The sequence below is a fragment of the Epinephelus moara genome, chromosome 19 (genome assembly GCF_006386435.1).
Source record: "Epinephelus moara isolate mb chromosome 19, YSFRI_EMoa_1.0, whole genome shotgun sequence".
In the NCBI taxonomy this organism is placed as follows: domain Eukaryota; kingdom Metazoa; phylum Chordata; class Actinopteri; order Perciformes; family Serranidae; genus Epinephelus; species Epinephelus moara.
This window is the reverse complement of record NC_065524.1, coordinates 31,054,438-31,081,256: the sequence shown is the minus strand read 5'-3', so window position 1 is coordinate 31,081,256 and position 26,819 is coordinate 31,054,438. Positions and strand designations below refer to the sequence as shown.

The 26,819-nt window shown below is 42.7% G+C and overlaps 1 protein-coding gene across 7 annotated transcripts in view; it reads left to right on the top strand.

Moving 5' to 3' along the window:
* Window positions 1-26,819, top strand: part of wdpcp (WD repeat containing planar cell polarity effector) — a 109,424-nt gene that overhangs the window by 42,925 nt on the left and 39,680 nt on the right. For all 7 annotated transcript variants that reach the window (XR_007571750.1, XR_007571751.1, XM_050071712.1 and 4 more), the window contains 3 exons: window positions 6,854-6,990; window positions 11,547-11,729; window positions 20,614-21,202. Coding sequence is in view for 5 of the 7 variants with exons in the window: in XM_050071712.1 (XP_049927669.1) it covers window positions 6,854-6,990; window positions 11,547-11,729; window positions 20,614-21,202 (909 nt within the window). In the remaining 2 variants the exon portion in view is untranslated. The remainder of the gene's footprint in view (window positions 1-6,853; window positions 6,991-11,546; window positions 11,730-20,613; window positions 21,203-26,819) is intronic.

Genomic DNA, 26,819 nt, shown 5'->3' with positions numbered 1-26,819 from the left:
GTCTTTCTTCTTCTCAATATTCTTCTTTTAACACATCACAAGAAATGATTTTAACATGATTTTTTAGTCACAAGAATGTAATGATAATCAAAAGTGTGATTCAGTGCTAAAACTTGAGCAATATGAAAGTACATAAAAAGCCATAGAAGCAGTAAGGACATATTTCCAAAGTTCCATCAGAAATTAGGGGTGTAAAGTTACATTGATAATCAGTGATCCAATATTATCAATCCAGAGTAAAAGCATTGATACCTATCGTTATCTTTAGGATACAACTTTATGTTGAAATTCCCATGGCACGTCTGCGTCACCATTTCCGTCCAAGCACACCTCCTTTCTGAACAGTGAAACAGTGTTGGCGGACTAGCGTCACGCAGCCAAGAAAAAGACAATGAAGGTACCTACTGATTTACTCGAATTATTTACTCCAATTAAAGCAGCCGTGCGGAACTTTTCGTTTTCGTTGATTATAGCGCCCCTTTGGTCGAAGCGGTATGACACCCACAGAAAATTCCGACTGCAGCCGGCAGTTACCGCATGCATTTGTTTTGGAGAGCGAGAGGATTAACTAACCTCAGGTCAGTCCAAGTAATTAGTGGAAACATGCTAACATGCTAATGTTACACACAAATTAGTAGTAAAGTAAGACCTGTTCATAAATGTTCTGGTGTAGCTCTGAATTTCTTATAAACTGAGGACAACTGCCTGCTGTATATTTGTGTTCATGGTCACAGTCACAGATAATTTTAGAAGATGCTCCTTCGTTATCTGCCATGACATCAAAAGTACAACCAAGTCCTCATAGATACATCTCTGGTAAAACTGTTAGATGTTATGTGTTCAGCAGTGCCCGTTGCATACTGCTTACTCGAAGAACACTGTAAACACGGCTCCTTCTTCTGTGGTTTAATCGCTGCGGGCTGCTGCGGGCGAGCAGAATCAGTTCCGTCTCGGGTGCCGTATTCTGGTTTGCTGACTTCCGCTGTGTGTCCGACCCGAGCGAGGCTACGCTAAATAGCCATATAGAGAAAGGCTTTTTTGTCGCTGTTGGGTTCAAATAAATATGCAGATCTTCAAGGGGGGGTGATACGAACTAGGGGCAGTTTTATTAATGGTAAAAAGTTCGCACAGCTGCTTTAAAATCGTATCGTGGCAGACTTTGTGTTATTAGCAGGTGTTGTATCATCGTTCAAAGAATCTATATCATATCGTATCATGATGAAACATGTCATTTACACCCTGACTCTCGATCAGTTTGTTTGGTCCAGGCTTCAGGAAGCTTGTGTTTTAGTCTTTGGTGTACAATGTACATTATATGTGTTTATTTCTACGAAAGAAGGTTTTTTACTCTTTGGGTACCAATGCGGGATTAGTGCATTGAAGGCTTAAGACATTTTTGACTGTGATTTTGGTTAGTTTGGTGCCACTGATGCTAATCAGAGCTGCTGCATAACCATCATGCCTGTTAGGGCAGTAAAGAATTCTTTCTCCTGTATTGTAGTGATGTTTGCATTCACTGAATGACATTATGGTTTATGTATGACTTAAATATTCCAGAGGTTCACCGTGGTTTAAGCAGATTTAGGGACACAAACATCATTGTTTCCACCACATGGCTGGGCCACCTATCTCTGCCCACAGCCGCACACACACACACACACACACACACACACACACACACACACACACACACACAGACACACAGAACCAAGCACAGGGACATTTGCATTCAAATGTTTAGTGTTTTAAAACCACAAAACCATCAACCCCGCACTTTCTCTCACTCTGTCAGCACCGATTGTGTGTTTACACCTGCTCACCACACACACACACACACACACAGACACACACACACACACACAGACACACACTCTCCCCCCACTCTCCTCACCACTTTGTCACGCAAACACTCTCTCACACACACTCGGCAACTCACACACATAACAGGTGCCACAGGTGAGCGAGGCGACTCTGCCAGCTAATTGCGGGCAAATCCTTTTGTGCTGTGTGTGTCCAGGGGCCTTCCCTTAAGAGCATCCATCAGTGTTTTTCCCTCCATCGCGCGTTCCTCCAGGGAGTACCGCCCCTCCTCACACTGTGCTCCCTCGCTCTGCAGACCTGGCAGGAGAGAATAAGGGACCGTGGACACCGGCCCAAATCTGCTAATTATTTCTTTCTTTCTGTATCAATTATTTGTTCATAACACCACCCTCCCTGCTTCCGTCCGGGGTCTCCAGACACCTGATAAAGCCCCCATAGTACACACACACACACACACACACACACACGTTCACACATGCATACATATGCAATTACAGACTTTTCTTTTATATAGACCAACAAGCACTTACTGTATGTCCACTCACATTTACAGGCACACAGAGAACACGCATGCACATGCCCACGTACACAGTACTGAGGCGCGCGCACACACACACACACACACACACACACACACACACACACACACACACGCACACAACCAGGTACACGTACACCCACTCACCTCCCACTGCGCTCCATTCAAAGCCTCAGAGGCACTAATTATTAGAGTAATGGTTTTGAGAGGGTGGGTTCCGGGGATTGTGTGTGTGTGTGTGTGTGTGTGTGTGGGTGTGGGTGTGGGTGTGGGTGTGTGGGGTGGTGTAGTAGGTTAGAGGCTGTTCTCACATCTGTCACTTGTTAAATTAGCCTTAGACAATTAGAGTAGAGAGCCAGACCAGATCACGTTGTCGAACACATTCACAACGTACAATTACTGAAACAGTTTACAATTACGATCAAGTGACTTGTGTGTGTGTGTGTGTGTGTGTGTGTGTGTGTGTGTGTATATGTGTGTGTGTGTGTGTGTGTGTGTGTGGTGTTGACATACACTAGGTAGGTTTGTCTTATTGTTGTCTGTATGCATTTGTTTATTCAGTCGCTGCAATGTCAGGTCAATTTTTAAAAAGTCAAATTTTGCAAATGGCTGCAACTAATGCTGCGTTCACATGAAATCACGCAGACAGTAGACGGCAAACATAAAACAGCTTCTGGACAGCAAAGGAAAAGCAAACAGTCCGACGACAGGAAGGTAAAACGAAACATCACGTCACGATATGTTGCGATGGCATAAAGGTTATTTTCATAATGAGTTAGTCTATGAAATAGAACAAAGTAGTGAAAAATGCACTTCATAACTTTACAGCAGCCAAAGTGAAGTCATCAAACTGTTTGTTTTATCTGACAAACAGTCCAAAACCAAAAAGAATATTGAATTTATTATCATTTCTCATTGAAACCTCATATCTGAGAGGCTGAAACCGCAAGTATTTGACATCGTTGCTTGAAAAGTGACCAAAATAATTGCTAAATTATAAAAATAGTTTCTGTTCAATTGTCTCTGATTAATTGACTATTCGTTTCAGCTCGAGCCAAATCTTGAATAAAAACAGTAAGTCACTGTACAATGACAGAGAATTCATTTACATTTTCGGAACAGGATTTGACAACTTTCTAAAGCAAAAAGGTTACAGTAGCTGAATGCTGAGAAAAATCCTCTTTCTGATTTGCATGGATCCATCTGAATGTGAGGCCTGCTGCGTATTTGTCTGTCTGAGACAACGAGCAGCCGCATCCAAATCTGTTTTTTTGTTTCATGATGTGACAAAGCTGGCTTACCGTTTGCTCGTAAACTTTGTATGCTCAGTGCTGGTTACCTTCCTGTTTCCACCATGAGCTGTGATTGCATCATACAGAGCAGTAGATTACACATATTTTACACCATCAAAGTATTACCGGCTTCCTTTGGCCGATGGCTGGGCCAAGCTGCGCATATGCTCCACGATTAAGCATCCTTAAGTGATTTTTCATAGCCGGTTTCATTTACCCGTGTTTAAATGTGCTTTGGTTAAGCCCATTGGCCTCTTATGTCAACATGCTGCTGAGGAGATGGCATTAAATGGATTTAGGGGACTGTGTGTGAGTGTGTGTGTGTGTGTGTGTGTGTGTGTGTGTGTGTGTGTGTGTGTATGAGGCTGTGTGCATGCTTTAACATGTAGGTTTGTTTTATATGGTTGTGAGTGTGAATGTGTGTTGGTGTGATTAACTGAGACTGCATACAAAATTGGTTGCAGGCTTGCACATATAAATGTACATGCAGCTATCTGCATGTGTGTATGCGTCTAAAGGGTAAGTATGAATGTGTACATGTATATATAAGTGTGTGTGTGTGTGCGCGCACGCCTGGGTGTGTTGGGGTGGGTCATGAAGGTCTGGCTCTTAATGCCAAATCAGCCACCTGGTCCCAGATTGGGCCGCAGCCTGGTTTCATATCCCCCTCTTCATTTGGGAATGAATGGGATTAAACCTAATCCCGTTTATAGACACCCATAGAGATCAATACTAAACTGCATTTAACTTGATTTGTCTGTAATCTATTACAAAGACGCTTACTATTGCATTAAATGCTGTTTCAGAAAGCCAAGGCATCATTAATGGCTGTATTTTGCGATGGTTTAAGCCTTGCACCAGTTTTCATTACAAATGCTTTATAATCCAACTTCAACATCAGGACAGACTGACTCAATTGACCTGATTTAAGATGCTAGTTTTCCCTGTATTTCCGAGCAGTGTTTCCCTTCCCTCTTGAATATTTGCATATTAATTTGAAATTTTCACACAACAGGATGATTTGAAGTGTAATCATACCAATACCCGCACGTTTATAAATACACACATGCCATGGTTAATTGGCGGTTAGATTTCTAAATCTCGGGGTGCAGCCTTACTCGCTCAACTCAAAGCAGGATATCTGAGAGACATGTGTAACAACCCCCCTCCTTTCCATTTAATTGGTTTCATAAACAGATTAATTTGAAGGAGAGGGGGGCTTAATTGCTAATCAGCGTTTCCATGCAGCTCCTGAAGAGTTGAACAGGATCAAGTGTGTTCTTCTACCACAAAAAGGCCTTTAGAGCCTGCAGTACACTGACAGGGGAAGAGAGCCGAGAACAGGGGAGGAAAGAGATACAAAGAGTATGGGAGGCAGTGGGAAGGAGAGAAGAGAGGATGCAGGGAGGATGCAGGAAGGTGAGGAGAGGAGGAAATTAGGTGAAAGGGAAAGTGTAGGGAGGAAGAAGTAAGGGAGAGGAGAGGGAATCAGGAGAGGCGGAAACTTCTGTCCTCCCACTCCAAACTAATCAGAACTCAAACATAATAAAGAAGTGGAAACATAGAAAAGAACATGTAACAAACTTGACCGCCACTTTCACCTTAATGAGTCAAAATTGCGTTGTATTTCCATCATTGCTTCATTGTCAATCCATTTGTTGTCTTCTTCCATTTTTTGTTACGAGCTGTTTGTGTCTTGTGTTGTCTGTTGTTTACACGGCTAACAGTTTTTAAAAATGGCAGTCGTCAATGCTGCATTGGCTGAGTTTGTCCAGTCAACATACACTTATGTCACTCGTGGCTCTTCTTTTGCTGGGAGAGTACCTACTCTGAAACAGAAGCTAAAAACGTCCCTCAAAATGGCACTCTAAAAACTATGATTGCTCTAGTACGAATACACCTAAAGGGGGGCTCTAAGAACTATGAAAAATGACGAAAGACACATAGATAACCAGCCTCCAAAGAATTCTGCACATCCAACACAGAAACTTCAAATTAAAAGCACATATTAAAATCACAGTCGCAGACTTCTGATACAAAAATGAGGACAGGTTTTAAAACCAAGGCAGTTAAAATCTATAAACCCTTTATTAAATAACTGTAAAAACAACTATAAAATGCTAAAATATTCATCATTTCATTTCCCTCAGATGTAAGCTTCTGAGATTGTTAATCCAGAAAGTCTATAAATTTACTAAGGAGGTTGTTGTAAAATTGGCCTGTCAATACCAATGTAAGAGAAAAATGTCAGTGTATGTTTGGTGGAAAATATCCAACTGCTAGGTGTGTTATGTCTGTCCTTTTGATGAAGCTCCTGTCTTTATGTCAGGGGTCTGCAACGTTGACTATCAAAAGAGCCATTTTTGGCCAAACAAGCTCTTGAATATTCTGTATTAGGCCGCAAAACTTTTGAGCATAATGAAGGTGAAGTCTAAATTTGCCAATTAACATTACGAATAGGTCTAAATGAGCCTTTATTGATATGTTTTACCACAAGGTGGCTACACTCCGCAGCGGGCTATGTATGATAGTTTGGTACCTAAACTTTGGAGGGTTGGCGGTAAAAGCAAACGAATATATCCACGCACTGTTAAATTCTCTACTGTCCTCCAAGACTTTTTTTCAACCTGGAACCCATAGCTAGCTTAGCGAGGGAGATCCAACACAAGCTATCGCTACTGAGGTTCGGCAGTTTTAAAGTAAAAGGTGATAGGTCATATGACACACATTTAGATGATGAAATGTAAAAACTTTCTTTAATCTGTGAATAGGCTACACATTTTTACATTGGACAATGTAAAAATCCCTCAAGGCCTATGACAGTGTAAATGAAAATGCTAAAAAAAAATTGATTAATTACTATATAATTAATTGCCAAAGCCACAGGGGGCCACTGGAGAGGGGTGAAAGAGCCACATGTGACTCTGCCACAGGCTGTCTTCCCCTGATTTCTGTTCCTGGAAGTTATTAGGCTTTCAAAATATGGAAATGTCCATGTATACTAACTTCTATTTTAATGTATCTTACTTCAAGGCATCATGTTTTACTGTAAATAGACAGATGGCAGTCCAGACTGCGCAGTAATCAGTGTATATATTGACATTTTTTGTCCCGATTTATGGCTGTTTGTCACCTCAGTGATACACAGTTGTTTGTTTTGAATCATGACAACCAGTGACATTTGTGGTGATGTCATTCCCAGCGGTGCTGAGCGATCGGCTGATTCTGCTGTCCCTCCTGGAGCAGAGCCAAGTGGCTGCAGTCTACCTCAACCAGAAGAACCAGGACTCCCCAGAGACTGGCAGGCGAACAGACAAACTCTCCCCCTCTGAAATCAAGGTACAGTGGAACACATTGATGAAGTGAGCATGAGAAATGTGTGTGGGCCTGAGCATTTGTGTGTGCATTACGGCTGGTGGTAGTGAAAAAAGCGGCAGTCAAAAGGAGAAAGCAGTGACAAAAATGAAAGGTGTTAACATGTCATCATGTATCACCATCCAATTCCCTTCTTAATCTTACCTGAAGAATGACATTTCCAAAATGATTTTTTTGTATTTATTTCACATTTAATCCGTTCAAGTGTAACCTGGAAACAAACAAACAAAAAAAGAAAACACAGTACGATTCAGTCACATGTCCTTTCAGTAGGTGGCATACAGCGAAAATATATTTGAAACATAATATAAAAGGCAGAACATGGTTACTTTCTATACCAAAACCAAAAATCCCAAACATACTAAACCTTTGAAACCTGAGTCCTTTTTATACAGAGATCACGCTATAGGGCCACTACTAAGTCCCTTCTTTATGCCTCCTTCGCATTTTTACACAAACCCAAATGACAGCATCATAAGTCCGCTCCAGTGTGTGATTTTAAATAGCATCTGGGCATCACGAAACCAAAGAGGCATGACGTTTTACACAACAGTGTCGGCCCCTATTTTGACATATACAGTGGCATTAACATTGCAATTACAACCATTTACCATCTCTGTTATATGGCACCTAATCTCATTCTCTACTCAGACGGTAAGGAGCTCCTGAACCTCATTGTTTTCCCAATTTGTGTACATTTTCGGCCGCTGTTCTTCTTTGAGTTAGCCACTAAGAGCTCCTAGCTGCCTTACTCGTCGTCAAAACGTCAAACCCGTCCTGTCCGTGGTGTCGTCCTGCTGGCTGTCCTGTTTATACAGAAATAATTTTGCCGTGTTACTACCTCCCGTAGTAACCAGCATTACTTGTACGTTCATGGTAAAGGAGGACTTTAGATATGTCACTCTTCTCACATTTATCGTACTAGTACAGTGCCCGTTTAAAACATGCCTGTTCAGAGCAGGCTGATGCTGCTCAGCTTATGGTATTGCTGCCTGCAGCTTTTTCCAGAACTGCTCATCCTTAACAACTTCACACTGAGCAGTGCACTTCTTTGGTTGCCGAGAAACACACCTTGACGCCAAACAGCTATAGATTTATGATGATGTTTAGATATGAAAAATATTTAATAATGTTGCTATTTTTACTTGCTGTACCCCCAAAAAACTTGAGGGCCCCAAAGCACCTTAAAAGAATGCAATGCAAGGGAATACTACTTACTTCAGTGTACTTCTACTTAGGAGGAAAACATTCTTTTCCTTCTAATACATTTATCTGACAGAGCAATGTTACTAGTTACACCACTAATTTAGATTTTACTCACAAAAAATAATTAAAATATGACACATTTTTATTCATTAAACTATAGAGCATTATATTAGAACTGAAAGCTCCACCTTAAACAGACGTTAAGTAAATTTAAGCACATTGCACCTTCTTCACTTCATATTGTTCTCCTCCTGCCACCTGCATTCTTAAACACTTGTATTCAATTTTTTAATGCTTGTATGGCATAGAAAGAAATTAGACACACTGGACATCACGTATGCAAATGATTTAATTTATTTGTCTTGTTTTAAATTAGAAGATTATTACAACAAAATTAATCAACATCAGTTTGTTGAGTAAAGCTATTGAATGTGTGGGGGCACCACACTGTATAGGAGTGAATTTATTGAATATTTTTCCAATGAAATTCCCCAAAATCATGCAAAAGCACATGTTGCCACACTAATTGTCATAATATAACTAACAAGAGACCAGTGATGTGTGAAGTGATTGTGGGAACACCACACTTTATAAGAGTGAAGTTACTGAATAGTTTTGTGTTTTCTCTTTTGGGTGTAGCATGGTCCCTGCACACTTGTCTCACAGACAGCTCCGCTCAGAGGACCATGTTTGTCCAGCTTGGAGAACGGCTCATTTTGATTAAATGTAGCTCGTTGTCTCAGTTGGAAAGAAAAGTCTGTGTTTTACTTATGAGTTATTGATTTAGGAAGTTCGAATTTGTATTAATCTTCTCAACTTTACCAAACTGCTTTAGTCAGGCAGCTGCTGTCCCCTCCTCCTGGTACTGCACACTGCCACTTAATCTGTTAGTGGCAAGAAGTACCAGTTAGTACCTGCCTCCTTTCACTCCTGGTTATAACTTAATATGGTTAAGAAATACACCAAAGATCGCGGCTGCTTGAGAGCCCCGATGCCTCGTCCGCTGCTGCAGAGCCACAGAGCGTTGTTGGCTTCTTTATTCAAAGTTTTACGTGTCCAAATAGCACCAGATTCGAGGAGGCACACCTTTGGGTCAGCAGCAATACATACACCAAGTGAAAAGTAGAGAAGATGAACGATTCCTGATATGCCAAGGAAACACATCCCTAAAATAAGTGTGGATATTAATGGCTTGTTTGGCAGTTAACAGTTAACTACCCACTATCAGTATCTATAGGTACTATTTCTTTATGGACTTTTGATATCCATATATTCTATCCATTTGGCCTTATACAGTTTGTAAATGATCAGTGTTTGCCCAATACCTGTTTTTTTTAGCACAACAGGTGCACAGAATCCATAGTTTATGTTCAGTATAATAGCCATATGTGGCATCTGTGGTTTAGATATACCTCTAGCTCTCTATGTCTTTGCCGTTTCTGTCTATTAATCTCTCATAAAGGTGTGTATTGAGAGGCAGTCTGATCTGAAGGTGTTTGTGTAGGTGTTAGTAACAGGTCTGATTATGTGCCGTCCCGTTCTTCCCTCCCCCAAAACAAACCTACACTGTGTCCTCCTTCACTAGCTGGCTAACCGCTAACCCTGGCATTATCACATTACTGCCAGGCCCTTTTGTTAAGGTGTGTGTGGGTGTGTGTGCGCGTGCATGTTGGTGTGTATAAAAGCAATCGTTGCCGCCGTGCGTCTGTCTCCAGAAGCGGAGTCCTGATAAGACACCCCCACCACCCCATATTGTACACCCCACACCTCTGTCAATGCATGTGCATGCAACCTGCGACACACACACGTGTGCACACGTGCACACCCGACTCCCCATCCCCCACAACAAACACACATCCACACACACACATACACATCGCCCTGGTCCAGTGGGCTAAGCTGGAGAAGGGAGAGTGGGGGGCGTTGAGGGGGGGCTAAACTAATCCGGCCCACAGAAAGTGGTTTTTGATTATTGCTGACCAGCAAACGCCAGCAGAGAAAAAAAAACTAGAGGAGGGAAGAGATGGGTAGGGATGGTGGGATGGAGGGGGCAGAGGGGGGGTACAGATAGTGTGTTATTAACCCAGTGATTTTCAGATTTTTTTTTTCTTCTTTTCCATTTCTAATCTGTCAGTGATCTCCCGTTCAGCTGTTTGGGGCTACTCTTTGTTCCCTTTATCATCAGATGTACTTCCATCATTTTAATTCATCTCTGTATTTTGTGTCCAAGGCAAATCCTCCCCACCCCCCCACCCAAGGGGGCAAGAAGGGCAGACATGGACCACTGAACCTCCAGCTTGTCGATTTACTAATTTCTGCATGTTTCAGTGCTTTAAACCATTTTTTTGTACAGAGGGGTACGTTGTTATTTTTTCATATGGATTTCCTATGACACCGCTGCATCTCTGCTTTAACGACATGCCCCTCTGTCAGGTCCTCACTGCTCCTCTACACTGTGACACAAGTCATAGACGTGGTGTGTGTGAGTGGATGGATGTGCGTGTGCTAATGTGTGCGTGTTAGCCATTGACTCTGGTAGCTGATTCATTGTGTTAGTGAGTGTGACTGGAGATAAAGAGTGCATGAAAGGCCTGTATATGTGTGTGTGTGTGTGTGTGTGTGTGTGTGTGTGTGTAGAAGAAATGAGCTGTGGTGTACATGAAAGGCAGGGTCACAGTGTAAGACCTGCAATTTCACCTGCTTTAAAAGTGCTCCTGGATAGAGCACTGTTTGTTTAATGGTGTGTGTATGTGTGTGTGTGTGTCTATAAAAGTGTGTGCTTGTATATACTTTTCATACCAGTGCCTCTACATGTATGTACATGTGTATTTGTGTGCATACATGCATGCATTTATGTATGTGTGTGTGTTTCTGCGTGAGTGTGTGTGCCCCCACCCCAAAGCGCCACGAGAGCTCATTACTGTGCGTCTCTTTGTTGTGGCCCGTAGAGCGTGGCGGACCTTCCCAAAAATATGCACATCACTAAAACAACAAGCCCGACAGAACAAAACACACACACATTAATAATGGAAGATAAAAAACAACCTTAGACATCAACAAAAACAGGATGGGGGAAGGACATGAGTGATTTTTGGGACTGCAGATGTAAAAGTTTCAGAGTCCTCAGGTGTTTACACCAGCCAGGAACGTAAATCCAAATCACTGAGATACTCTGATAACTTTCCCGTCTTCATAAGATATGTTTTAAGTCAGTGGTTGTGTTTGTTTTACTATACTGTGCCTGTCCTCTCACTGTACTGCCCATTCTGACTCTCTTCTCAATGCATACTCCACTTTTGTGTTTCCATGTCCAGGTGGTGTGTGTGGAGGCGAGTGGGCGGGGTCCTAAGCTCCACAAACGTGTGTGTCTCAACCGTCTCCAGGATGTGGCGCTCTGCTGGTGGGACTTGGAAGAGTCCGGTGAGGAGCTGTGGCCCACAAGCACACATAGGAACAATGTGGTCCTGCTCAGCTGCTCACCTGCTGAAGGCCTAAAGGTACACACACATGCACACACACACACACACACACACACACACACACACACACACACACACACACACAAACAAACACAAAGAGCAAGAAAGAAGTTGTCAGTTCAGATAGTAACCTCTTGGGCTTGGGATTGAAACAACGGTCCAACCTTTTACCTGTGCAAGCATGCTGGAGGGGTGCCGGTGGAGTCTAATGAGGTTATGAGGTGGCGGCCGTTGCAACAAGCTATGGCCATTTGTTAGGGAATTCAATTATACACTCACAGGTGAGTATAAGATGGAGTGTGAAATCACCAGGGAAACTGGGGCTGAAGGGAAATCTCTCGATCTACAACATATTTGAAACCATAAGATCTCAGACATCCAGAAGGAGCTTGGACTAGAACCATTGCTTCTTCACATTAAAAGTAATCTGATCAGGCTGCCTCATATGCAGGTACTTTGGGCAGTACCATTTGGAAGGAGACCCCAGGACAGACCTAGAACATGCTGTAAGGGTTACATATCCCACCTTCAGCTGTCCCAGGATCAGCACATGTTCGTTTCGCCTGCTGCCACAACAACACAGGCCTGAAAAAAGTGACACAAATCAGATAGATGAAAGAATGTATTTAACTAGGAATCCTTGAAATGTGTCTTGGCTTCACTTCATGCCATTATTGTGACCCTTAAGGCCCGGATAATGTAAAACCAACATTAAAGAATCAGTGGTGATGAAGGCTGATAGTTGCGTTGCCTCACCTTGCCTATATCTTGGCTAAGAAGTTGCACTTCCACACACTGCAAGGACTACAGCCAACGACCAATTAGCATATACAGTATGTTCTGCACCTGCGTGACACGAAATAACTCTCCAAACCAGCAGGTGGCGGTACTCTGTATTCATTATTAAAAAAGGGAAACCAGGAGGCCGACAGGATGAATTCAAGAAGCTAGTTAACCACATGAATAACACAACCCGATGTTGAAAGAACAAATAATTTTTACCGTGCACAAGCAAACAGTAAAACAAACAATTATGAACTGTCTCTGCTAAAGAGTGCAGTGCCTAAAGACACCTAATATAACAAATTTGTTTCGATCTCACACCATCTTGACCTTTGTCGTTTGTTTTGAACTGCCAGTCAGAGTGATTTCATTCACCAATGGGTTCAGCCTACCATGGCCGACTAGTGTCAATGGTACGGGACATGCCACAAAAACTAGGGCGACAGACACTCATCGACGGCCCGACATTGACTGCAGGCTGACCGTCGGCTTGGTGTGTCAGGGCCCTGAACCTGTCATACCTTAATTTTGGCTAATTTGGGAATTTTTTGCGCAGATTCAACAAAACAATGCATGAAGTGATACATACTGTGGTAACACTTTATTCTTTGGCTGCAGAAAGTAACAAGCAGATGAATGGTGATTCATCTGCTTGTTGCACTTTCTGCAGCCTTGATAATATGAAGTCCACAGGAGGTATACTGTTACTGTTTTCGTAGGAGACACTGAAGATCCTGCTCACTGGTTCTTTCAAATTAAATCAAGCTTTTTTATATCAGCCAGAGAGAACAAGCTTAAAGGGATACTTCACTCATAAATCGACCATTTGTATATCATATACTCACACATGTTCAGGGAAGTATTGACCATACGACTGGATAAATGAGACTTGGATTATACTGCACAACTTGTGTGAGAGTTTGTTTTGCTGTTAATTGTGGTCCCCAGTGACTTCAGTACATGAAGAACATTCACCTTTTTTTAATTCCATTCACCATGAAGGCATGCAAGAAAGTTTCCTGCGTGAATTCAATGTAACGCGTGGTGAGCAATTGATAAACACATTGTCATTTTGCAGGTGAAGTGTCCTTTTAACTAAATCTAGCTAATAATTGTAGTGACTAAATACAGAAAACAAATGAGGAAATAAGACAGAGCAAAACATAAAATTACCATGACAAAAATTCTTGACTCTTAAGGTTTTTCAATACCCTTTTCAGCATTGTGTGAAGTCTTAAACTCGGTGAACAAATCAGAACTCCAGCTGTTTATTTTTAATTTTTAAATTTTTTGTTTTACACACACTCAGGTGCTCACACACACACACACACACACACACACACACACACACACACACAGAGTGAGGCCACATAGTGAAAAAAGCAACAAAGCCGCTGTTTTGAGTGGAGACCTGTGTTGTCGTGGATGGGATTGGGGACGGTGTGTTAGTCACCTCAAGGGTGGCACCTCTGTGTTGCACCTCCATGCATCACCATATGAAATAAGCAGGAGAAGCTAAGCTGTGGTACAGCGTGAAGGAGAACGCCTACACATCCACACACACTCTGTCTCTCCTTCTCTTACGCACACAAGTCTTAGACACACAGCCCCATGGCCTCTGGCAAAACCCTACCCGTGACCCGATTCTATGTCAACGTGGGATTGTCCTTGTGCCAAAAGCAGATGAAAGATCCCAAATTACCGAACTGGGCTTAACTCTACTCCTCATACCGTGTTCCTTGGTAAACATATGCAAAATATTTCACCACACCAGAGAGAGAAGGGAGACAGTCTGCGAGAGGGAGGAAAGATGAGCGTTACCAATTGCATGCTAGGAAAACAAATTCACGCAGGAGAGAATGAGGGAGGGATGGGAGCTAGGGGGGCTACATGAATATTGAAATAAGCAAAGCAGATGCTGTTCACTGCTTTTACCGCTTCTTGTTTTTGGAACGCTCTTCACATTTATCACACTCCTTCACCTAGTTTATTCTCTCTGTCTCCTTCAACCCTCCCCCCCTCCCTCCCATCCTCCTCTCCTCCTTCTCCTCCTTCCTTCCTCCACGCTTCAAGAACATTAAAGTCTCTTCGTGGGGCTGCGGCATCGCGCTCTAATGAAAGCGTTTGTTGTCATTTTTCAGATGCGCGGTGTGAAATTAAGCGAGCAGTTTATGTAAGAGCCGTGGCGGGAATCAAACGCCGGGCACACATCGGGAGACGCCAGCTACTTCAATCACTTCAAGCTCATATATATGTTCCTTTTGTTCAGTTCGCTATCTGCCGCACTAAGCCAATTTTCTAGCCAGTCTCTCGGCATTTAAAAAAGTCTGATTTCTTTCCCTATGTGGTCTTAATTCGTATGCCCCCCCCCCCTCCTCACGCTGATAAGTGGAGCCACGGCATGCAGGGGGGTGGAGGGTGGGAAGGAGAGAAAAACACATACATAGTTCGTTTTTATGCATCCAGTTAACATTTTTAATTATCCTTCCTTCATGCTTCCCTCCCCTCACCCCCCCACAAACACAAACACTCACACACAAACCGTTTCCTGGAATTTAATAATCTTAATGAAAAGAAAACACCAGATGAATGTTTTCTTGCTTTTTTTAAGTCATATTTGATTTTTGGTGGTTGTATGTGTTTGTCTGTGTTTGCAAACATACTTTTTTGTTTTGTTTCTTAAAGCGTTCGCGATCCTGTTATCTGTCACCAAACAGTGTCTCTGCAGCTGTTTGATCTGCATTTGTGTGATTTCTGTTTGTCTTTTAATTATTAGTGACTTTAGCACCGCGCCGCATGGATTTTTTCTTTTGCAAAAACCTGAACAGATTGTCCACAAAAGACAACCTTAACTGAAATAATTTGTACAGAAGGAATGTGTAATTGTATAGCAATTAAATAGTACTGTACTTCATCCCCTCCACAACTGCTGAAGCACTATAAGAGCGCTTTAGAAGCTAAATTAACTGTATAAAATGGCAAGTTTTAGCTCTAAACATGAAAAGCTGCTGCCTAAATGTGCAGAATTGAAGCATTTACAGTAGAAAGCACATTTTCAGCAATGCACTGCAATCATAATGTGGACCATGAAAGGGTCGGGTGTGGAATCCAAAGTGCAGAATTACCCCCAAGCTCCACTGCTTTGTAAAAACCGCACTGCTTCCACAGTTTCGGGTCCAGTGAATAATGTTCCCCCTGTGCTACAATTATGTTCAGTGGTACCAATTATGGCAGTTAAGGTGTGAGGAATATTTTGGTTAGTAATCCCGCTGTGCCTGTGCATTTTCTCACATCAGTACCTCAACACTAACCCTAATTCACACACCTAAAACTTCCCCAGTCCCATCCCCCCGCCTCCCTCCCCAACACCCCTCATCCCTTCATCCCTCGACTCTCCTCCGAGTCCCTCCGTCTCTCTCTACCCGTCTCTCCCTGTCTTTCTCTGCTCCGTGAGCTGGAAAATTGGCTTCAAAAGGCCACTGCTGTGAACAAGGGCCAGCCACACAGTTGGGCCCGTCCGCTTTATCTTTCACGCCACGGAGGGGAAAAAAAGGTGCCGGCGAGAGAGAGACAAGAAGAATGGAGAAGAATAGTTTTGACCAGTCACTGAAACCAATAACCAGGAGAAAGCTACTTACTAGAGGCCTCTCCCTCTCTCTCCCTCTCTCTGCATCTTTCTCTCCATGTCTCCACCCTCTTTCTCTCTCTTTACTCTCCTCCATTCTCACTCTTTCTCATCATCTTTTGTGCATATTTCTGTCTGTCTGTATCCCTCTCTTTCTGTCTCTCTTGCACATCCTTTCACTCACTTGCTCACTCCCTCTCTTGACCTTATTCATCATTTTCTATTTTATGCTCTCAGAACCAGGGAATACAGCACCTTAACATGCCACGATATAGTGTGGAGAGTTCACAGCAAAGCAAACAAAGCTTTGCTCTTATGAATATATAAAAATGACACCTGCATATTGTATTTCAGAAGTCCTTTCTCTGCACTTCCTTTAAAAAGTGGCTGTTTTGCCTTGCAAAGTGTGTTGTTGGCCGACTTTATTCATGCAGCAGTTTGTAAAACAGGGCTGCAAATTGTTGCTTTAAAAAAATGAAAGAGCCTCAGTCAGTATTGCAAGAGCACCACATAGAAAATTCTCCTTTCATTCTCATCCCTGCCACCTGCTTTTTTTTGTGGACATTTATATTTAACGTCAGTGGCAAAGTTCATACATGAATCAGCTGCAGATAAATCTATATGTCATCATTCGTGCAATGTTCATGTGTCATCATGCTTACGGTAGCATGGATGTTTGCAGTTTAAGAGTTTGTGTTGAAAACCTCACAACCCTGAAAGTCTTGAGTGCCCCGTGCTCTAATCTCCTAATCAGCTGTGTTGCCTTCAGGGGCCTTTTGCTTGCCTTTGCTCAGTCCACATGGAATGTAAAACGAGGCACAGCGTGGCCTTAAAAACGACCCGGAGTCAAAATGCTGACTGTAATACATGTTGTGACTGTAAAAGAGGCTGAGGTGCAGTTTTTGCTCTGCATTTTCTGCGTGTTCTACTGCAGCACTGTTGGGATTTATAGACTGTATCCTTTTTAAATGTTGCACTTGTAAGAAACACTCAGGTCCAGTTTAGGTCAGGGTACAAATCATGTAGTTTAGGTGCTGAATATTGGGTATAAATGTCTTAAATCTGACGACCTTTAAATATGATTGAAAGGATCTTTAACTGAACCTTAAGATGTCAGCCGGTATAAACAGGCTGCACCTGGACTAATAAACTCTCCATCAAGCACTGGTTAGAGATGCCTTTATGAAATAACGATTAGAAGATTAAAGAGATCTTATAGAGTAATGAATCAGTGTAGCTATAAATTGGCTGCATAAAAAACATCCAAGTAACACTGAGGAAGTTATAAATCAGTGCATTGATGTTTGAGGCCCATTACTTTCTGTATGGCGGTTCAAGACAATGACAATGACAATGGTTTTTGTGTATGTGTCAAAAGTAAAAACATAAGTTGGTCTTGAACTCTCTGAACTCTTTGGCTCTTGAACCAGGCCATGCAGTGTTTGCTCTTCGCCTCTGAGCTCGAGCTGACACGGTCCCCCCCTCTCGTTTCCTTGGAGGGTCACCTATCAGGGGAGGCAGAGCTGAATCAGCTGCACCTCATCCCTCGATGGTGCCACGGTGGCATGCTGGCACAGCGGGCAGCGGGCACTAGCAAGCCGGGCACGGGATGAAAAGCTGAGAGGATGAGATGTGGTTTGTTGGGAGGGGGGGGTCAGGGTTTGTGGGATGGAAGTAGGTCTTGTGATTCCTGTGACAGCATTCTGCGAGATGGACTCGATGGACTCTCGCCCGCTTTGTGTTTACGTGCAAGTTTGTTTAATGCATGTGTCACTTTGTCCCCTGCAGAAATGTAGCTATCCAGAGAACCACACCCTCCCAAGGATACCCCACCCCTAACATGAATTGAGCCCCTCTTGCCTGCTGCCTCAAATAAACACACATACACACACACACTGCACCCACCCCCTGGGGAGCAGCAGGAGCTAGCTCTGGGGGATTATGGAGAGGAAAAAAAGCTTTCAGGAGGACAGTCATCTGCTTCTCTCCTGCTGTAGACCACGAGCAGGCAAAAAAACCCTCCCTTCCTCCCTCTAAGTCCCTTTTTGGCAATGCCTGCCAAAAAACTGGGCCGGGCAGCTTTGCGAAAGGAAAGGAAGGCAGGCAGGCAGGCGATCCGTCTTTCTGTCTACACGGCGAAAAGAAATGGGCTCATTTAGCCAAAGCTGCCACGGTCAATGCAGGGCTCTGATAGAGGCTTTGGTTAGGTGAAATCCCTCCTATAAAGCTCTGTTAGAGACTGTGGAACTGTTGGGCTGCTGTTTAGCACAGGCTGATGTCTCCTGTCATCCACCTACTGTTCCCGGTTCCTTGTGGGTGTTTTATCGACAGTACCACCCGTGACACAGCCTTTCTCCATCACTGTCAATGCTTGCATGCTTAGAGGGGCCATTGTGCCCACTTCCCACCAACTGGTTATGGTCCAGGAGCAAATAATCTGAATTCTGGATTTGACCATCGGTCTAATAATTCCAAGCTTTCTTTGTGTATCATCCTCTTTTATACTGAAAAAGGCTTGTTTCTTGTCAGTCACCATGTCTTGTGATGAGCGCTTGGCTCCTCTTGCAGGTAAACAGAGGAGGTTGTTTATCGCTGGGTGCTAGGTGCCAAGCCGTGGCATGCTCAGGGAGAAGATGTTGTTGACCTTGAGTTAAAATGGAGCTCTTATCATTACCTGTCTTGATTGACAGCCTGGTGTTTATGAGCAAAGTGGAAGGCTCTATTTCTTCCATCTCCGGGGGGTTTGGGGCTGCTGCCATGGTATGACTCATTTCTCGGTCTTTCTCTCACATGTTCTCTCCTTCCTCATCCTTCTTTTAGTCAGAAACAGGTTTCTTCATCAAAAGTGCTGGCATCTTCCAGCTGCTAAATAGAAGAACATGTTAAAACAACAACAAAATTATGAGATCAAGTTCCACTTGTGCTGCTTATACAATGCTTAGTGACACTTAACTACCGAGGGGGGTACTGGCTGAGTCCTCACTCTAACCACACCAGCATCTGGAGGGAAATTCCAAGACCAAAGACGGGTACAGGCAGAAATAAAAACAGAGCATGAAGAACAAATTCTGCCTACAGATTTTATTTAAGCTTCAGTAGATTTGTAGTGAAGTGGGTGGAATTGCAGGATGTATTTCTTTACATAGTTTGACGGTTTAAAGTTTACAGTAACTTTAATGTTTCTCAACACACATGGGAGTCTCCTGGATAATTTGAGAATGCAGTAGGTCTATGTTACACTCACTGGTTGTGCATATAACTTAATTTGTCCTAACAGTTCTCTGTCAGCCCCCAAATCAAAAGTGCTTAGAGTTAATGCAAATGTTAGCATGCAAACAGAGTGTTAGCGTGCTAACATTTGCTAATTAACACTAGACACAGATTGATTTTGGCCATACTATTTACATGCATCACATGCATCACTGTCCACCTTGTAACCCGACCCCCTGTGTCACTCACCCCTGAGGTATATTCCTAAATCTAGCTTAAGGACTCACTGAACCTTTTACACCATGGTAGGGTGGTCATTCCTCACTTTGAGCAGGATACAGCAGTGGTACAGTCTATATAAGATCATCTCAGGTACATTTCCAAGTTCCGTTAGCCAGAAGTTTTAATTTTTTCAAAGCAGTTATAATGTTCGCTCACACAAATGGCTTCAGTTTAAAGTGCCTTTTACCAGCAGAGAGGCTGGTAAAACAATTCTGCTCTGCTATGATCCCTGGTCTGGGAATGATCTCCACGCCAAACTCAATCTCAAGACCCTTATCTCTTTTTTATTTTAAACTTTAAGGTCACTGCTAGCTGCAGCTGCTTCAATTGACTAACAAACTCTAGACTTACTGGTCTCACTTGCAAAAGAGGTTTTAATCTCAATGTGAGGTCATAGTTAAATACAGGTTATGTATGTACACACAGTATGGTTAGTTAGTTTTTCAGGTATTTAGTATAAACTGTAATAGTTTGAAGAAAGGTATTCACACATCCAACTGTCTCTGGTGCAGGTGCGTTGGAAAATATCACTTGAGTCTTTGAACAGAAAGTCCTGCACACTGCTCTTGCTGCTCAGCATCACAATTTATTACCGTGACTAATGTTTCGGTCCTCCAGTAAATTGCGGAGCTGAGCAAGAGCAGTGTGCAGGATTCAAGCATAGTCAGTATAAAATGATCGACATAGCCACCATGATGTCACCCATTGGTTTTTGGACTACCCATTTTGAAGCCTCGAGTCTGGCATTTTGGCTGTTGCCATCTTTTTTAGAGCCAGAAGTGAGTGACCATACTTGAATCAGAGGGTGGAGCTATGGAGGAGCAGGGGGTGGACCTGAATAAGCCACTGAATATGCCTTGAAGACAGACTGTCCGTCATAGCTTCCATGCCCATAATTATGCATAACTTTAACCCTTAATAAAATTTAAAAGGCCAAGTTATATACATTTTCATGTACGATACACCCTCTCTCCTCTTCTCTACATTTTCTTCTTCTGAAAGGTCCTCGGCTCTGTCCGAACAGAAGGCAATCCTCTGGACTGCTGCTTCAGCCTGCTTCAGCCCTACCAGCTGTTAACAGTAGAGCTACCTGCAGAAAACCATGGATTCAGAGAGGGGTCCTGGGCCGACACCTGTGTGTATGAATGTACACGAGGGCGCCTGCACCGCTTGTCTGCTACCCGCATCCCACTACCATCCCATCCCATCTCCTGCTCGCGTCACCCCTCTGAGACCACAGTCCTCCTGGGCTTAAGTGACTCCTCCTTGGTCCTGTATGACCAGCGACGGGGGGTCTCTCTCCTGGCCTCCTGCCCTGTGCCACCCACCCTCCACGCCTGGCACCCTGCTGGGGCTCTGGTCGTGGTAGGAGGAGATCATGGGGAGCTGATATGCTTTGATGTGGGCTTGGCACCTGTTAACATGGCACTGGTAGCAGAGGAGGTAGCTTCAGCTGCCACGCTAAGACTAGATCGACACCTGCGCTGCTGTGGAGCACTGGAGGGACTTCAGTGGGCGTCAGGCCTGGAAGGAGATGTGCTGATGTTGGCCTTTCATGGGGGACCACTAGCAGCCCTGAGATTCAAACTAGGTGGGTGAAATAAGATTCAGAAATACCATCTGAAAACCAAACTCTTACAGAATGACTCATAACAAGAAATGTGTAGATATTTGTGGATTAGAAACCAAAACATTAGGGCGTCAGCTAACAATAATATCCCTTCTTACATAACCTGTCGATTATGTCTAAATAAGGTGATGTCTTTAGATCACAACTGTTCAAAAATCCAAACATGTTCAATTTGCAATGGCTATGTTTACATGCCCACTAATATTCCACTATTTTTCCATTCACTTATCCTTTCCGTAACCACTTATCCTGTTGGGGATTACGGGTGTGCTGGTGCCTATCCCAGTTGACACTGGGCAAGAGGCAGGGTACACCCTGGACAGGTCGCCAGACTATCACAGGGCTGACACATAGAGACAGACAACCATTCATATTAACATTCACACCTACGGGCAATTTAGAGTCACCAATTAACCTGCATGTCTTTGGACTGTGGGAGGAAGCTGGAGTACCCAGAGAAAACCCACGCTGACACGAGAATGCAGTTTGAAGAATGCAGTTGAAGGAATGACAGAGGAAGGCAACTGAAAAAATCCTATTTTGATTTTAAAGAAGCAAAATGGCACTAGCAGCAAACGAGTCCACCTTTTCCATATTCTGACATTTTAAACACGTTAGGGCAAGTTAATCAGAGTAGGCACAGCTGCGTATAAATGTGAACATCAGTGAAAAATCCATTTTCATTAGCCATGTAAACAGCGTAGTAAGAGTATTGTTATTTTTTCTTTTGGAATAAAGGCAAAACCCCGTAAAACCAGAATATTTTGCACATCTAAGCATAATCTATGACCTAACAAAGAAAAACAGAAAAGCCTAAAATTTGAAGAGCCTGAAGAAAATATTTGCCTAATGATTATCAAAATTGTTGTCGATTCATTTTCCTTTTATCGGCTATTATCGGCAATTAATAGCCAGATTATTTCAGGAGTCCTTCACAGTGATTATTATTATTTTATGCACAAAGTGGTAGAAGTTAAATATCTCAGAGTGTTGAGCAAACAGTTGCACTGCTTTGACCTAAAGCTCTATTTCACACATAAGTCTCTGCACCACTGTGAGCTGACGTAGAGATTTACATGTGAAATGTATGAATCTCTGTGAAAGAAACTACATGACCTAGCTTTTGATGATGCTGTCTTACAGTGATGCAGCAATATTTATTCTAAGATGCTGCCTAGAGTAACTACACTTAAGTTTCTTTACATTTTATTCCACATGCAATGATTGTAAATGTAAAATCATGTCCAAACCTTCCACACCATCACAGTCCTCCTGATGAAGGTGCCCTCCTCCCTTCAGAGGCTCTCCCTCTGTTTTGGATCTGACACTGTATCTGAACCCCGCTGTGTAAATATGGCTGCTGAACGGGTCGTCCTCTTACCTCTCCACTGCTGAGGGAAGTTAATTTGTTGACGGGCGGGAAGGTTAGCAGGAGTCACGCTCTCAGAGGTCATTCAATAATCGCCCCGGGGCAAGAGCCCCCCAGGTGCATTCTGGGATGCATTTTTCCGATAAATCGTTTACAGTGGCTGCGCAGTCCCTCGGGGCCCCCAGATAAAGTTTGCCAATCAAAATTTTTCCGAAGCAGCCACCACAAACACACGCATACACAAGCACACTCATACATACGCACATACACACATTCAGCGTCTTTAATTGTGACTTTGGAAAGAAGATGTGACAGTGGCACGCAGCTCTCTGCTGAAGTTTGAAAGCAGGAGTGTGGGGGCGGAGGGAGAAAGGTAGAAGATTGTGTGCATTTGAGTTTGTGTGTGTTTGAGGGAGTGTGTGTGTTTGACTGTGTGTATCCAACTGCGTTTGCCTGTGTGCACAGGGAAAGGGGAGGGTGTCTTCCAACAATAGCTTCCCCTCCTCTGATCGTCTGCCAAGGTTTTGATGAAGAAAGTCACTGCACGTCTTTTCTCCATGATAATTCTTCCCCCCACACACACGTGTGTGTATTCTTCTATTTCTGTGCTTCTATGCACACACACACACACACACACACACACACATACACACATACTCCAACTCATTTGTTTGTTTGCTTGCGCTCCTTCTCTGTATTGACTTGTTTCATAAGGCCCGCTACATGACAGAAGGAGTGAGTCGGGAGACGGCGAGGAAGAAAGACTTGGCGAAGTTCCAAGTTCTCTTTTTTCCATAGGAGGCAGCCCTCCCTGGTGCCCCCCCACCCCCACCCTCCTGCCTGCACCGAGTTATCTCATCTGGGCACACGTTGGCCGCGGCTGGGCCTGCACCGGTACAGGCTGTGGAAGGGCAGACCGGGGAATGTGCTGCACGGCACACAAGGAAAATAGTCATTTTTTTTAGGAATGTAAAATATTGCCAATGTTTTATAAAGAATTACATAACTGGGTATACAAGCAGTGTTAAAAAAAGAGAAGCCAACGTATCTTTATTTGATATTTATTTTAGATACATACTATAACAGAAAAAATGTATCAAGGTAACATAAAAGTGGGGTGACTTTTTTCAATTGAGTCTATCCAAGGCAACTATTTGAGTATAAACCAACCAGCATTTAATTCTGGAAGCACATGGCATTCACTGCATAAATAAAAAAAGACACCTTATCTCGTAATAAGGTAAGAGATAAGTTCTAGTAATCACGAGATCCTGATGTTATACTACAGTAAGGCCCTACGCTGATACCGTAATAACGTTAACGTTAGCAGATTTTTAAAGTCCGTCAACCATGAAACACAAGGACAGTACTTCTGGTCAATGTTTTTCAGAATAAAATTACTATATCTAGACTACAGAAGCCCATTGCATTCACTGAATAAATAAAAAAATCAACACATTATCTCGTAATTATGAAATAAGATCTCGTAATTGTGAGATAGTATGTTGATTTGTTTTAAAATGATCGACTAGTCTCATTCCTAATTTTTAGATGTTATCATCCTTGAAAAGAATACTGATTGCACAAAATTAAAACAAACTACAATTCATCAGGGTGTCTGCAGGTCCTTAAAACATCTTAAAATTGCCTATATGTAATTTTATTAATATTCGGCTATAAAACTCACTCATTAAATTGTCTTAAATTTGAATTTCTGGGGTGTTAAATGCCACAAACATTTGATCTAATTTCATTTATCCATGTTTTAATTTGTTTTTGTCAAAATGAGTCAAGCTCTTCTTCGTAAAAGTCCACATTTCTAATGTCACAAATCTTTCAACCTACCTCTGAAACTAATCATTTTCTTTATACTTGCACTTATATGTTGGTGAACTGTTGATTAATCTAGCTCACTCTAATATTCCTACATAAATCCTACCACTGGACGGGACTACATATATACTATACTTACCTGCAGTGCTTAAATAAAAAAAGATCAGGTTAGAATGATCTTGAAAAGAAACCTAAACAGTATAAATTTATGTGTGTGAGACCTGCAGACACCCTGTTAACTGAATGAATGTGCACAACATAACAGTTATAATAGCAGTGCTGTCTTAATTAAGAAGACTTTAATGCTCAGGTATCATCATGGTCCTTTGAGTTGAACTCTCTGTCGGTAGTTTTGTCTCTGAAGTCTACTTGTTGTGTTGACGGAGCACAGCCTGAGTGCTCATTCTGTGTTGCTGTTTGTTCGAGCTGCTGACCGTGTTGTTGTGTGTCTGAACTGAGCTGGTCAAATAAGTTAGTGTAGACAGGTGTGAGAAAGAGCCGACCTGTCTTCGCCGCCACAGTGATCCATTGTTTCCGCTCAGAGTCAGCTCAGATCAGACGTTGACGCCCAACTCGAGGACCCCTTACACACATAAACATAGACACACACACAAACCGCACTACGCTCAGCTGATGTATTAGCCACATTAGCCCACTCTTAAGGGGATTTGGGGGCTTGCTAATTGCCAGCTTGTCATTTTAATTGCTCGAACAACCTCCCCTCCTCCCACACACAGACATACACACACAACTTCTGCAATTAATTAGACAAGAGTCAGTGGTGACTTTGCCTGCCTGCAGCCTGGCCCATTGACGGTACCACTGTCAGTGATCACCTTCTCTGTCCAGAACTGTGCCGCCAGCTGTATCAAAATTTTGTTTAGTCGATGTTGGAGCTTAACTACAGCGTAGCAGAATATTACAAAAGCGCGTTTGTAAAAAATGTCGGTTTGATGTTACAGAGAAGTAAATCTACAGTCGTCTTTTATGGCAACATGCATTAAAGTGTTGCGGTTTGGCTCCGCTGCTCTGGTGCACATCAGCCTCTCCCAAAACAAGTTACTGATTCCTGTCACTGTTGCGTTACACACCATTGTGATCAGGTCACAATAGACAATAATCACCCCTGGCATTCAACACCTGCACTTCCCGTACGTGTACTCTATAAAGCCACAAAAACACCAAGCACCGTTGCCCTTTTACAGACAGAACGAGACACCTCTGCTGCCGGGAAGGGTACAAAACCTCGTCCTTTCATTATTCAGCAGTCCTGATGTACACGCACACGCACACACACACAGACACAAACAAAAGCATAATCAATCACCTCTGGTCAAAAGGCATAATCAGTTGTAACATTGCTCTCATACATACTGTATGCTCAATGTTTTTTAGATGTATTTAAGTAGATGGTGATGAGGACACACACCAGGGATTAAACCAACGTTCAACCTAATTGATTGATGATGTCAGTCCAACCGATCTAGTACAGCTTCAGAGTTTAGACCGATCCACTAGACACTCACTTATCTGCAGTAAGTGCTTCCAGAATATTCTGCATGAACACACACAGCAAAACCATTGTGCCCCACTGTGTGAAGATTCAGCTCTTTCTTGACAAAATAAATGAGGGGAAAGTTTAAATATATATTATATATTATATCCAATATAAACCAGTGTAAAATAAAAAGAAATTAATGATAGGAGGGTCTGACATGATTGACGGACAAAGCCTAAAAAATCTTGCCAAATTTGTTAAGTTTAACATGCATTTTAAGCTCGTAACACAGCCGCTGCAAGATTTTATACAATTTGTCTTTTTCTTTCTTTGTTTCTATCTCTGAAGTCAGACTTGCTGAAGTTCCTCTGGTTTTGCTATGAATTGTTTTTGGCTTTGAAAAAAATAGAATAATGATTTATTTAGTATTAGTTACCTGACAGGTATCAGATGACGAGACGAGACCAGAATGTTTATATTATTTCATCAGTCTATACTTCCTGTCACTGAACGGGATCCTGGTGCAATTCGATCTTTTTAATCCATTGTTTTGTGTTGCTTTATTTTAGGGATGCACCGAATATTCGGTAACCGAGTATATTCGGCCGAATATTGCAAAAAAAACACACATTTGGTATTCGATGGAATAAGTTAAAAGCAAGGCCGAATAACAGCAGTGTGTTTTGATAACACAATCAAACAGCGTGCCGTGATGGGCTGAGTAAAATGTCGGCAGTGTGGCGATCCATCCGTCACCGCACTCGCATTTGCGACTAAAAATAGTTTTGAGCGAGCAAAATAGGCTTAAATCATTCAGCACGCTGTGCGAGCAGCCTACAGATTTCAACCAGCAGCAGAAACGAAAGGCGAATCCCACC